General features: G+C 36.8%; 1 protein-coding gene across 2 annotated transcripts in view; it reads left to right on the plus strand.

Annotated features, from left to right (window-relative positions):
* SHTN1 (shootin 1) overlaps positions 1-14,507 on the plus strand; it is a 100,660-nt gene that overhangs the window by 54,509 nt on the left and 31,644 nt on the right. For both annotated transcript variants that reach the window (XM_082854652.1, XM_082854653.1), the window contains exons 9-12: positions 1,144-1,290; positions 3,645-3,798; positions 5,596-5,695; positions 10,102-10,184. In XM_082854652.1, coding sequence (XP_082710778.1) covers positions 1,144-1,290; positions 3,645-3,798; positions 5,596-5,695; positions 10,102-10,184 — 484 coding nt within the window. The remainder of the gene's footprint in view (positions 1-1,143; positions 1,291-3,644; positions 3,799-5,595; positions 5,696-10,101; positions 10,185-14,507) is intronic.

A 14,507-nucleotide genomic window follows, 5' to 3' on the forward strand; every position in this document is an offset into this window, starting at 1 on the left:
TTAAGATACTATGATGTAATACTGATTACTCTTCCCTAGCGTGTGGACACCTCCCGTCTCACTTTTCTCCAGCCTGGCACTTGTGCGCGCGCGCACATTCATTCATGCTCTATCTATACCTGTTCTTACAGAGAAATGAGGTGTTAGATGGAGGAAGAATGTAAATTTCACTTGAAAATGTTGTTGCTCTACTGTAAGATAAGCCTGATAATCAGAATTTGAAAAACATTTCATGCTTGGAATCACCCATTGGCTGACTTGTGTAGGGTATTAAGGAAAAGAAATAATGGGTGAATAGAAAATAATTTTGCCTTCAATCATGTAAAGTTGTCAAGATTAAGTTAATAATATATGTAAATTGTTTTATAAAATGCTCAGTAAATATTAATATACCTTTTTCCTTTTCCTCTTTACCCTCTTACTGTTAACTACTTTCGTCACTGGGGAAAGACTAATTTAAGACAGAATCTTAGGTCTAGTAGATAGCAGAGGATGGAGATTAGCCAGATGGTTGAGAGCGTGGGCTTATAAATCAGACAGATCTGGGTTTAAATCCTGATTTTGCTACTCACTTGTGTCTTTGAGAAAGCTGCTTAACCCCTCGGGGCCTCAGTTACCTTATTAGTAAAAGTGGGGTAATAATAGTGTCTACTTGACAGTGGTGTTCTAAGGATTAGATGATAAAATGTATGTAAAATGATTGCCACTGTATCTATCCCATAGTATTTAGTACATTTTAGCTTTTCATTGCAGATACGTTCGATTCATAGGATTGATGTAAGGATTAAAATAATGTGTATAAAATATTTAGTAGAGTACTTGGCTTAAGTTCTTGATAAATATTAGCTGCTACTGTTAGTATTAATGTACTTTAAAGCAATAATAAATTATTAAAAACTGCAGTGTAGGACTAAACTATTGTATATATACTGTGCTGAGGCAAGGGTAAAAGTTCTAAAGATTATATAAAAGTTATGAATGAAATCATAGCAATCATTACTTCTAAAATCATTATACTATAATTCAGAAATTGCCTTTAACTTTTTAATAAAAACTGCACATACTTTTCCTTTTGTTCCAGTTTCAGTTGAGGAGATGTGTGAAAATGATTGGTATATACATTTTTATAATTAACTTTTGCAGATGTTTATTGAACAAAACAAGCTAAAGAGACAAAGCCACCTTCTGCTACAGAACTCTGCTCCTGACCAGCAGCTTTTGAAAGCTTTAGATGAAAATGCAAAACTTATACAGCTCCTTGAAGAAGAGAGAATTGAGCATCAACAAAAGGTACCAGATTTTCTCCTGGAGTTTTAATACACACACATACTTAAATTGAGAAGAGTCAGTCCAGTAGCTCATAGTTCCATGTTTTGCCTAAGTGACTAAGTCTTTCCAGTCTTTTCACCTTTTAGAAAAAATAACTACCAAATGAATTTAATTTATAGTATCCAACTAAAATTTATGCACTGCTGTAAGCTTTATAATGATCTTTAAACTGTCCAAAGGGTCAGAAGAAGCGAGAGAAAGAGATACAACTCAAAAAGAGCTTGGATAATGCAGTTTGGAAATCTGCATTTCCAAGTTGAGTTGATTGTGTTTTGGGAGACTGCATACACTAGGAGAGTGTATTGTGTAGTGGTCTCAAAGAGCTTGTTGGAGGGCATAGGTTTTATTCAAAGAGGGAGGAAAAGTCCATGTTAGTAGTAATTATTTGCTTAGGGAAAATTTGTGATTTTGTAAACTTGCACAGATCTATGTTTAAAGACTTAAGTGGTTATTTCAATTTGTATGAGTAGAGCTATTCCAGCTGACACAGCCTACCTGTATGTGCTAGGCAGAAAGGATAGTCACCGTGGTGGGTGAGAAAGAGAGGCAGAGAGGAGGAGAGGCGAAGAGGTGGAACAAAGCCTTTCAAATTAAAGAAACCACTTGAGAAAAATTACATCAGTGTTTATACTACTTACAGTGTACCTAGTTTGTGAAGGAAAGGCTGTTAGCTGCCATTTGTTACCACCTGTCGAAGTCTCTTTCAGCAACAATATTGACATTTAATCCTTGGAAGTTCCTGGAGTTTTTAACCAAGTTGGTTGTGAGGTAGAGTTAATTTTTTTTTCTTCCATAAGAAATGTTGGCGTATAGGTAGAGAACCTCTAGATGAATACGTGGTAACTGTGCTTGCCCCTGGGAAAGAGGCCTGGGGAGTAGGATGGAAGGGAAATAATTTTTTTTGTCCCCATATGCAGGAATTACCTTTTTTTTTTTTTTGCGGTACGTGGGCCTCTCACTGTTGTGGCCTCTCCCGTTGGCGGAGCACAGGCTCCGGATGCACAGGCTCAGCGGCCATGGCTCACAGGCCCAGCCCCTCTGCGGCATGTGGGATCTTCCCGGACCGGGGCACGAACCCACGTCCCCTGCATCGGCAGGCGGACTGTCAACCACTGCGCCACCAGGGAAGCCCAGGAATTACCTTTTCAAATGAAGGGAATGAAAGAAGGTTTATTTTTATTTAGCTTATGTTAGAAATTTTGGTTCTGAAAAGTTCTACTACTGTAGTTAACTCATTTAGTAAATAATGCGTGCAAGAACCCAGTAAATTGTATTGAGGATGGGACTAAATTGTTGTGTATGTTCCTTGTTGGGGTAGTGGGAAAGGTACTGAAGATTAGGTAAAAGTTACAAATGAACTTACAGCAGTCAGTACTTCTAAACGTATTATACTATACTATACAATTATTCTGGATAATCTTTCAGGTATGTGGTTGAAAATATTTCTTACCTGTCTATAAGTTCCCTTGCAGATTCAGCAATCTTTAAAACACAGCTGTGTTGTTTTTATGATTAAAATAAAACAAAATTTTAAAATACAGAAAAAGCTAAAGCAGAAAATTAAGATTAGTTAAAAATGCCATATTTTGGTGCATATCCAAAGTTTATGTAAATTGTAGTTTTATGAATATAGGTTAAACGGAATCATGCCAAGCATATGGTTCTATAACCTGATTTTTTTCATTTGGTAATATATATTTCCATGTCAATGTATAGTGAGGTTATGTGATTTTTAAATGGTTGCATAGTATTTCATTTAACGAACATAACTATAATTTATTAAATCAGTAATATTGGTGGACATTTAGGTTATTTCCAAGTTTTCCCTGTTATAAAGAACATTCTAGTTAATGTATTTGAACACTTGTCTTACTATTTCACAAATTCTAAAAGTAGTATTACTGAATCAAGGGTCTTTTCTTCCTTATATTTTTTTAAGGTTTTTTATATTTGTTACCAAGTTGTCCCACCAAATTTTTAATATTACCTGAGTTTTTCTTTTGAAAATGGGCACAAAGGCGTTAATCTGTTTTAAATGAATTTGTTACTTAAATTAAATGAATATTTTATTTTTTCTAGTCACCTTTAAAAATTAAATTATCTGGGACATAAGTCTTCAATAAATTTATATTGAATTACATTGCTGATAGTGATCTTAAGTATTATCTGTATCCTAGGATTTGTGTGGTTTTTAGGATGAATTGTAATCTCTTTGCTATGAAGTGCAAAGTAAAAGGGAAACATTTATTTTTCCCCTTATTTTCCTTGACAGAGGAAAAACTGTCACCACATAAAAGTCTGTTTATAACTTATAGGTCAAAAAATTAGAAGAGCAGCTACAAAATGAAACTCTCCGCAAAGAGATGCACAACCTCAAACAGCAACTGGAGCTTCTAGAAGAAGATAAAAAAGAATTGGAATTGAAATATCAGAATTCTGAGGAGAAAGCTAGAAATTTAAAGCATTCCGGTAAAAGCACTGAGTAGCCTATTATGTCTTATTATTACTATGTGAATCTCTCATGACCAGTACATTTACTAAATGCTATAGAAAAATACCAAGATTTGTTTTAAATTTCTTCATTTCTGACTATTGTAATTCATTAGAACGGTCGCTGTAATCATGTGATTCACAAATATTTAGACTTCTGTTTTGGACTCACAGCCTTTATGAGCATCACATACAGAATTAAGAGACGGAGATATCATTAATGTGGGGAGACCAAAACTTCAGCATTTCTCAGGGCTTCAGAGATGAGTGTTCGTTAAATACTTATTTTATTCATTTTAGGGTGCATTTTTAAAAAGAATTAAACTTTTTAGGTTTATACCACCTACATTTTCAATGTCTAATTATGCACATGAAATAATACTTTCAGTATCACACCTAACGATAAAATGGGCAACAATATATATATTAAATGGAAAAACTTTTAAAACACCAGGAGTTACTTAAACGATTTATTCATTCAGTTCTAGAAGGCTTAACAAGAATGTGTGAGTTGGATTACTACACAGGGATAAGTAATAAGTTTCTGTTGGAAAGTAGGTAATTTAAGGGGGCAGGTTGTTCCCTTTATAACAGCTTCAATATTCACTTCAGATATTTTTGGTTAATTTTATACTAGAATTTTGAAATCTGTACAGAAAAATCAAGTAGGCTTTTTCCTTTAAAAAATATTCAATGCTTTCTAATCCACAATGAAAGTGAATTACAATTTATTTTTTGAAATTGATCTAAAATTAAGAAGTAGTCCATTCTTTTTAGTTATTGTCTGCTGTGTGTGTACCCAGCCATACCCAGTATCCTAGGGTGCTATAAAAAATGTAGAAGAAAAGAAACCATGCCTTTTGTCCATGAGGATCTCAAACTCCCTTTAGAGAAACAGACACATGCATATGAAATAACTAGAGGATTCTTGGTGTCAGGGAGCCTGGCCCCCACTGCTTATTTAAGTGTTGACGGTAAAAACAAATGCACAAATCATTAGGGTAGTCAGTCATGGAAAGTAGAGTGACTGCGCAGAGGGAGAGCTATTCCTGAGTGCAGTACCTGTAGCCCATTAGAGCCCGATTAGAGGCATTCACATCTGTGATATAAATTCAAATTGAGTTTCTTGAAGTCAGGAACTGTGTCATGAGCAGCACTGAGCATAGGCTCTTTCACATTGTTGGAGCTTAGTAAGAACTTGTTTCATTAATGGCTTGAATGAATAAATTATATTTCCAGAATGCTCTTCCAAAGAGCAAAAAGTTTCTGAGTTAAACACTTGAGAGTCTGAGTCTGGTTAAAATCAAGAACTCTAGGATTTGCAGTTTTTGAAGGAGATTAAGTGGAGGAGGAAAGTATGCTATTAAAATTCATTACTAAATGTCATCTTTAAAATTAATTCTTGGTCTGTATACTTTAAAAGTCAAGTATTAACAATTTCTTAGTGTTTGAGTAGTAAATTCTATTGTTAACAAATATTTCTTCAGCCTACTCTCAATCCTTACTTCCCACCCATCCAGCCATTGTCTTGATTTATTTTTTCTTTTCCATAGTTTGTATATATAGCAAAAAGATGGTAAATTTTTTGTAACATATATAAGGCCTCTCTTACTGATGATAAAAAGTTTAAAGAGTTCTGCAGTTTCATACTGAAATTTCTAACTTTGCTTTAATAAAAGAACTTGATTTTGAGAGTGGTTGTTTTTTCCTTTACATGTATATAAGGTGTTAAGTTGCTTATTTCAGCTCTTTTCTGAATGCTTGCTCTCTGTGCAGTCGATGAACTCCAGAAACGGGTGAACCAGTCTGAGAATTCGGTACCTCCCCCACCTCCTCCTCCACCACCGCTTCCTCCTCCCCCTCCAAATCCTATCCGGTAAGCACGTCCAGGAAGCCTGCTTTGCATCAAATGTTAGTCCTTGTCAGAGAAACTGAAGTTTATGCTATTGGTACCCTTTTTAAGCAATACGGGCTTAGATGCATCATTTTGAGGGGCGTGGTGGTAAAAAGTATGAAAGATATCAGCAGGTGTTTCAGAGAATTTTCTGAAGGCCAGTATATCATTCCTTTCTTGTAACATATAAAGACATCTTGTGGCCTACAGTGTTCTTCTGTTGTAGGTGTTTAGATTTCATGTGGATGTTCCAAACCAAGGAGCTAGACATCTAAAAAAATTTTTTTGATACTTCAGTTTTAAAACTTCAGTCCATATCATTAGGATTTCCTTTAACTGGAAGATCAAGGAATTTTGAGCTTCTCCAGAACGTTTTCATGTTTTTCTCTCACTAACTTGAATTTGAAAAGCTATGCTTTGTTCAGTTATTTAAAAAATAAAAGTACTGAACTAACAGAAACCTAACAGATCTACTTTAAGCCACTGAAGTAGTTAAGGCAAAATAATTTTTACACGTGATCGATCCAAGAGTCAATTGAAAGAATTTCAGGTATTTTAAATTCTTTCTGTCCTGAGTAGCTAAATCTGTAAGAGGTATTCTGAATTTGACATTTATAATAGGAAATTCATCACTTTGATTTTTTTCTAAGGTCTAGAATTTTGAGCTTGATAAGAAAGGTCACTTCTGTCTGTGAGGAGGGATAACTGTTAAAAAATGATTATAATCTTGCTGTTGGCCTTTAATTTTTAGTCTCTGAAACCTTGAGAGCCCTTAGAATTAAAAGTAAAGTATAACAAATAGAATATTTTCTCAAAAAGCATCCTGCAGTCACACTGAGAAATGAAAGTAGGACTCAGACTATGTATATCTAAAGCATGAACTCTTATAAGGCCCATTAAAGAAAATTTTCATTGAATAACATGAATGATTTTTATTTTAAGATGAATTTAAGTAGTATAAAATATAATTTCTCAGTAGAAAGAGATTTTTATTTTTTGATAAGGAGTACTTTCTTGTCAAAAAAGTATATTTGCATTTGTATTGAGTTTCAATGGACTTTGAATCCACTAATCAAGGTTTTCCAACTTTGTTCTGAGCTGTTTGTTTTACCCTGAAGTAGATCATGGATAGAAGTGGAAGTGGAAGAAAAAGACTAGAGCCTGTGGCTTCTTTAAGTGGCTTTATTGCTTTCCCCTCCTCTTCCTGCTCATTTGACTTAGAGGACAGATGGGAGAGAGTTAAGAGAGGAAAAAGGCATATCTTGGTCATTTTGTAGTAATGGAGTGAAAGGACAGGTCCTGGCCAGGTGTGGCTCATGGGGAAAGGGTAGGGTATATTAGTGTGTTAGGGTTCTCCAGAGAAACAGAACCAATAGGGTGTGTGTGTGTGTGTGTGTGTGTGTGTGTACATGTGTACATACACATCATATACATAAAAAGAGAATGTATTCTCAAGAATTGGTTCACATGACTATGGAGGCTGACAAGTCCCAGGAACTTCAGGGTGAGTCAGCAAGCTGGAGACCAAGGAGAGCCTGTGGCATTGTTTCAGTCTGAAGGTCAACAGGCCAGGAAGAGGCAGTGTTTCAGTTTGAGTCAAAAGCAGGACAGAGCAGATGTCCTAGTTTCAAGGCAGTCAGGCAGGAGGAATTTTCTTTTACTTGGGGGAGGGTCACCTTTTGTTGTATTCAGGCCTTCAACTGATTGAGGGAGGCCCATCCCACATTAGGGAGGACAGTCACTCAGGCTACCTGTTGAAATGTTAATCTCATCCAGAACCCTCAAAGAAATACCTAGAATAATGTTGGACCATTTATCTGAGTACCCCATGACCCAGTCAAGTTGACTCATAAATTAACCCTCACAGTGGGTGTGAAGAACACTTGAAGAATTTCAAGGTGAATATTTTCCACCTGGGGCAGTTTTAGCCAGAGGTTTGGATGATTGGTCCCAGATGTCTTGTCCTGGTCTTCTCATCTGTCCTGTGAAACTCATACTATCTATTGATATTTTCTCTTTAGTCTAAGCAACATCTTGACAGTTCTTTTTAATATTACAGATGATTTTCCTGTGGACACCGTATCAGTCTTCAACTTATACTTCAGAACATTTAAAGCTAGCACTTTCTCTTATCTACTTAGGTGGTTTGCAGTGTTGGACATATATTCTTAGTTCATTTATGTAAATACATACAACTGTTCTGAGCAGTACAAATAACTTCTTGCTTTGTAATCTTTGTGTACAATAATACACATTCTCAAAACTTCCCCTCAGAACCAGAGATGGGATCATTACAGAATGAGGAGAGGCCTCTGATTAGTGAGAGCCCTCCCCAAACCCCACCCTTCTATGGAATGTTAACAAGTAGACATTGAATATTCTGTCTTCAGTTGACAGAATGGAAAAAATAAAGTTTGTATCATTTAATTCCCTCACCTTATGGATTAAAATGTACTTGTTTTAAAGTTCTGTGCAAATTAGAAGTTTTGTGAAAATAATTTAATTACATTTTGGGCCACTATGAGCCCAAAGAAGACAAACTAGATGAAGTTAAAAGCTCAGTGACCGATTGTTTCCCAGTTGGTAAGTCCTGGAAACTTCACAGGGTAGAGTAGGATGTAGCACTTTCTTTATGCTATGCTTTGTGGGAGATTGTTCAGTATGTGTGAGAATTTTAAGAAAAGGCAGTTAGGGAGGGGATTAATAATATAACCAAAGACAGAAGTAAGAAGTGAAAAAAAAACCTAAAAATGATAGTGGTTAAGGAACATCACGTTGTTCTGTCCTCAGAGCAAATAGTACTGTGTATCCAGTTGCCCCTTTTTCTGCAGGCAGCATTATGCCTCTCTTCCCAGTTTGTCTTCCTCAGGACTGTATTTTGTCAAATCCAGTTTACCACACTGAGGACATTCATAATGTAGTTGAAAGAATTTCAGAGTTCTTGATTCATTTTTTTTTTTTTTGGTGGGGGTGATAATATATATGTAGAAGTGTACACAAACTTATGTACAGTTTAAAATAATATAAAATGAGTATCCACGTAATCACCATCAAAATCAAGAAATAGAACAATGCTAGTACCCTCAAGTCCTATCCTTTTATCCTTTTCTTAAAGAAAAGGGTTTTTTTTGCCTATATACATATCCCTAAACTACTGTAAATACATATACGGTCTGTTTATGACTTTATATAATTGGAATTGTAGTGTATTCCTTTGTGTCTTTTTCTTTTCACTTTATATTATTTTGTAAGATTCATCCATATTATTTTATGTAGCCAAAGTTCATTCATATTCATTGATACGTAACCCACTTTATGAATGTCCCAAAATGTGTTTATCCATTGTAATACTGATAGACATTTGAGTCATTCCCAGTTCAGGGAAGTTATGGAAATTCTACATGAACATTCCTGTACATGCTTCCTGGTGCACAAGTGCTTGTATTTCTGTAATATATATGGAAGTTGAATCACTGGCTCATAGGATATGTCTATTTTCATGCTGAACAGTTTTCTAAAGTGGTGCTATCAATTTATACATCTTCAGTTTGAGAATTCCTGTTACTCCACAAACCTACCAACACTTGATATTATCAGACTTAAAATTTCTTGCCTATTTGATGAGTGTGTAGTAAAACCTCAATGTGGCTTTTATTTGTGATTTCCTAATAACTAAAGAAGTCAAGAACCTGTTTGTTTGTGTGCTGGAAATTTGGACATCCTTTTTTATGGGGTTTCTTGGTTTTGTCCTTTTTTTCTGTTGGGTGTGTGCTTTTTCTCATTGATTTGTAGAGTTTCTTTTTATTCTTTATGATGTCTTTTAATATATGGAGGTTTTAAATTTTCATGTCAAATTTATCATGATTTGGATTTTACACAGATTTTTGAAACATGGACCAGAGAGACAGTGGTCTGAATATATGTTATCCCTGAAGTATCTGGTCTATGTTGTGCAGATTCAGATGTTTTTATGCCCATATTTCGCAAATAGATATTTACCAAAACATCCCCTAATTCTTTTGTCCTTCCCTCTCCCTCAAATGTATTACATAGATAGCTGTTTCTGAATTTTAAATATGGATATTGAAAGGTTTTCTCTATCTATTTTACTTTGCAGATGTCTCTGCATAAAATTAGTAATAGTGTTAGCAGCCCCCTTCTCCCAGTAACTAGTTTGGTTTTTACACAGTAAAGGGATGAGACATCTTTCTCTTTCTTAAAAATTTAACAGTTTATTAAAGTGGAAAGTAGGCTACTTAAATTCTAGTTATATATTCATGCACTTAGAGAAGAGTTGGATTTTAACTGATTACTTAGAATCTATACATTTTATTTCTTGGATCATAAGGCATCCACTAATCCTGTTGATCTTTTTCTTTCTCCTAAAGATCCCTCATGTCCATGATCCGGAAGCGATCCCACCCCAGTGGCAGTGGTGCTAAGAAAGAAAAGGCAGCTCAACCAGAAACAGGTAATTCTCACCCCACCCCTTTGGTTAACTTTTTGTTGGTGGTGTACGGTTTTTCAACAGTAGACATACTTGTTAGCTCTTTGACTATGAACAGATTGTTGGGGAGAAAAGTGAACTTAACAGCTAGAAGCATAAACCAAAGAACAGTCATTGTCTTCACGTAGCTTACTGTCTAGAGTGGGTAAACATTCACACATATCACTGTAATGCGAGGGATGCTGGGAAATGTGTTTTCATTAGGGGGTGAGGTACTTTGGGGTGTAAAAGAAAGAGAGGAAGTAATTCCAAATGAGGATTTGGGGAAAGGTCTTAAAAAATATATATATATATAGGCTGTATTTTCTGTGCTATACAATCACCACTCCTTATGTTTATTTTTTTAAATTAGTTAATTAATGAATTTTTGGCTGTGTTGGGTCTTCGTTGCTGTGCGCACGCTTTCTCTAGTTGAGGTGAGCAGGGGCTACTCTTCGTTGTGGTACACAAGCTTCTCATTGCAATGACTTCTTCTGTTGCGAAGCACGGGCTCTAGGTGCTCAGGCTTCAGTAGTTGTGGCACGTGGGCTCAGTAGTTGCAGCACGTGGGCTCAGTAATTGCGGCTCCTGGGCTCTAGAGCACAGGCTCAGCAGTTGTGGCGCATGGGCTTAGTTGCTCCTCGGCATATGGGATCTTCCCGGATGAGGGATCGAATCCGTGAACCCTGCACTGGCAGGTGGGCTCTTAACCACCACGCCACCAGGGAAGTCCTGGGGAAAGGCTTTTTAGAGTTGATAGCAATGAACTGAGACTTTGTCAAGCACTTTCTGTGTTCTCTCCAGTGCTTTGTACTGGAGATACAAGACATAAAGTCACATTTGAGTGGGGCAGATAGGAAGTAAACACGTAATTACCAGTGCAATATATAATTATTTAAATACATTTTTTTGATCAGCACTGTGGAGGAGTGGTTATCAGTACTGATCTAAGAGATTATGGAGGTGGACTACTGATGTCAGCAAGTGAAATTTAAGCTGAGTAGTTGTGGATTTCGAAGGTCAGGGTATATATGGTAAAATAGATCACATAGAGGGGCAACAATTCAAAGGTCCAGAGTGGGGAAGGAGCTTGGCATATTAGGAAACTGAAAGAAAGTTGATATTACTAGAACATGGGGTGCAAGAGAGGAAGTCTGCTAGGTAGACAGGAGCCAGATTCTAGAGGCAGTGGTCAAGATTTTGATATTTATCCTAAGGGCAGTAGAAGTTTAAGTAGGAGTGTAACATGATGAGATTTGTCCTTTGTAAAAAATTACACTGGCTGCAGTGAGAGAACAGAGAACAGACTGTACAGGAATGAGAGTGGATGAGGGAAGACTGTTGCACTCATTCAGGTGAATGTTGATGGGGCTGAGATGCGGGTGGTAGTAGTAGAGAGAGAAAGAAATGGATAAATTCAGGAGCTGTTTAGGGAGGTAAAATTCACAGGACCCTGTGATTCTTTGGAGAGGGAGAAGCTGAGGATAATAGGAAGAGATGGGGATGGAGAGAGAAGAGGTTTGCTGCTGAGCAGAGGCCCCAGGTGGGTAGGTGCAGAGTCAGTGCACAGAGCTGTGGGCAGTTTGATGTGGACCCACACTGAGAGCAGAAGCTTGAAATGCTGGCCCCAGATCTTGGGCCTTTATGCCTGAGGACCATAGAACCCAAATTAAACTCAGCAGTGTTTGTTCAACCTGTTTTACTTATGGAGCATGCTAGGTTAGCCTGGTTCAAGCCCAAATGGGTGCAAACTTCTTGGCCCCCTTTTCCTGCCTCCGGGTCTCCTTGCCCCGCCCCAGCCATTTTCATACCTCTGCAGTGCCGTGTTCTCAGACGCCAGGTCTCATTATGTTGTCCTACATCTTATCCCATTTCTGTGCTTCTCCCTGCCTCAGAATAGAATCTCAAACCCTGTCTGCTTAGAGATGGTTCTCTGCCTTTACTCTAGCCTCATTTCTAATTACATCTGTTTCACCTTATGGCTGGCCCCTTACGTCTAAGCCTTCTGTGCATTTGTTCCTGTCTTTCCTCATTCCAGAATTGCCCTCCTGCCCGTCCTCTAGCAAGGTACTGTTCTGATTCCATGTCTTCCATTCAGGTTTCAGCATATTGTCTGGTGTGTTCCCAGTCTCTTCCTCCTCTTCCTTTATTTATGAGTATTAATAATCCAGAATGAATGGCTCATTACTGTGTGTTGCTATAGCAGTTTACTTCAAATTTTGTTACTGTGAGGATTTAATGTCCCACCCCCCAGCCTCTGCTCTGGTATTGGGGTTATTTCCACATCTCTCCTCCAAACAGATTGCAGGCTCTGTGAGGGTTTACTTCTCTCTGCAGCCTCCCACAGCTTTCATGCATATTGAATGAATCAAAGTTTAGACTTGGTCTTTTCTTCTTAGCAAGAACCTTGCAGCACCATTACAAACGAAAGCTGTTTGATTTTATCATCTGTATGAACTGACTTTCTGCCCCTGCCTCCTACAGCCCCTTGTAATGCAGCTAAAAGGCAAATTCTGCTTTGCAAGGCATCGCAGGATTTCGAAGTCCTGCCTTTGGTGATTTGCAGGGCAGCCCTGCTCTTGGGTTACTGGCTGTTAAGCCTCCCCTGACACTGTAATTAAGATTAAAATTTTGTTTGTTTCGGTCTTGTTTTGGGAAAACTGGTTAAGTCTTAGAGGGTCAAGAAGGCAGTCAGAATAAAATAAATTCCCCTTCTCAGTAAATTACATTATTAGCTTATCAACCTCAACAGCACCCTTAAATTTAAAAAGATGTGTTCTAGAACTTATTAACTCCCAGTATTAGAAACCATGCAGTTTTCCTTATGAAAATGATATTTCATTTACAATTCATGAAATGTGGCAGCATTTTCCCCCTCATCCTTGAGCTATTGAATTGTTACTTTGGGAATCTAAGTAGTTACAGACACAGAAGTTGATCAGGAGATTTTTAAACTGGGGCCGCCCTAAAATCATACTGCCTTAAATGATAGGTACCATAGCCGTACTTTGCTCTGTCTGGCAAGGTAGTTTATAGTGTTTTGTTAATCATTCACACTAAAAAATAATTGTTGAGTGGATCAACAGCGATTAAAGACATGATGAATGAATGTAGAGCATCAATATTGGGGTCATCTGAGACACTTTGGAGTTTGCATTTATAACATGGGAACCAGTCTTGCTATCACAGTGTTTTCTTATATTAGCATCGTATGATGGCTTTTGCTATACAGTTGGTATGTTTTTCAGAGCTTATGAATGGAGAAACTTTTATTGTTGGGTTATGACTCTTAAAAAGCTTGATTGTAGGGAAGGTCTGTGAAATATTTTAGAAGTAGTTTTAAGATCTAAACACAAGAAATCATTACATACTTTGCAGTTAATAACTCTAATTTTGATAAGAATGCATTTATTGGACAAGTTCTGAGATTTGAGAGGTATGCCTGCTGTTTATCATATATTTAGGTCATTAATTTGTTGATATTTTCTTACCTCAGTTTGCTAATCTGTAGAATGGGAATAATAGTTCCTATTTCATAGAGTTGTTTTGAGAATTATGAGTCTCACAACATGTAAAGCATTTAGAGTAGTGCCCATGACATAGAAAATATTCAAAATGTTACCTAAAAGAAAAAAAAAAAAGGCATGGTACCAGTCACCCTGAAGGGCAGAAGTCCTCATTCAGCAGGCTCTTGTGATCATTGTAGTTAAGGAAATTTTCTTAACTTTATGACTGTAGGTCAAATCCAAACTTATTCAACTATGATATGTTCTTCAGAAATTTTGTGCATCACAGTGCCATAAGATTTTCTTTAATGCCTTTTAAAAAATGTTATTGAAAGAGAAAAGTAAACCTGTGACATTTAAAAATTCATTTTAGTTTCCTCTAGGTAATACCAAAAGGTTTTATTGAGCAATAAGGTGATGGTTTTGTCTGTGGGTCTTTTTTTTTTTTTTGAGGAACTAACTTATTTTTCAAGTGGGTCTTAAAATTTAAGCCTCAATTAATTACATGTAGCTTTCTGATCCAAGACTGACCTGGAAGCACTAACTCAAAGAACATTTGATTTTATTTTCCTGTGGCAGTTCAATAACATTAGACCCCTTGTCTTCCTTTGTCCCTCTTCTTTAATCTCCAGTATCCTGCATATTTCTGTTGTCCCCCCTGATTACATGCTTTTGTGAAACAATTACCAACTGCGTGATTGCAGAAAAGAATCACAAAACATACCATGAGCTCTCTGTAGGTGATTCTTGCAGATTTGTTAGAACTGCTTAATAGTTCAGAAGTTCGTATAGATTGCATTTT

This window comes from Leucopleurus acutus (genome assembly GCF_964270905.1).
Source record: "Leucopleurus acutus genome assembly, chromosome: 14".
NCBI classification, from domain to species: domain Eukaryota; kingdom Metazoa; phylum Chordata; class Mammalia; order Artiodactyla; family Delphinidae; genus Leucopleurus; species Leucopleurus acutus.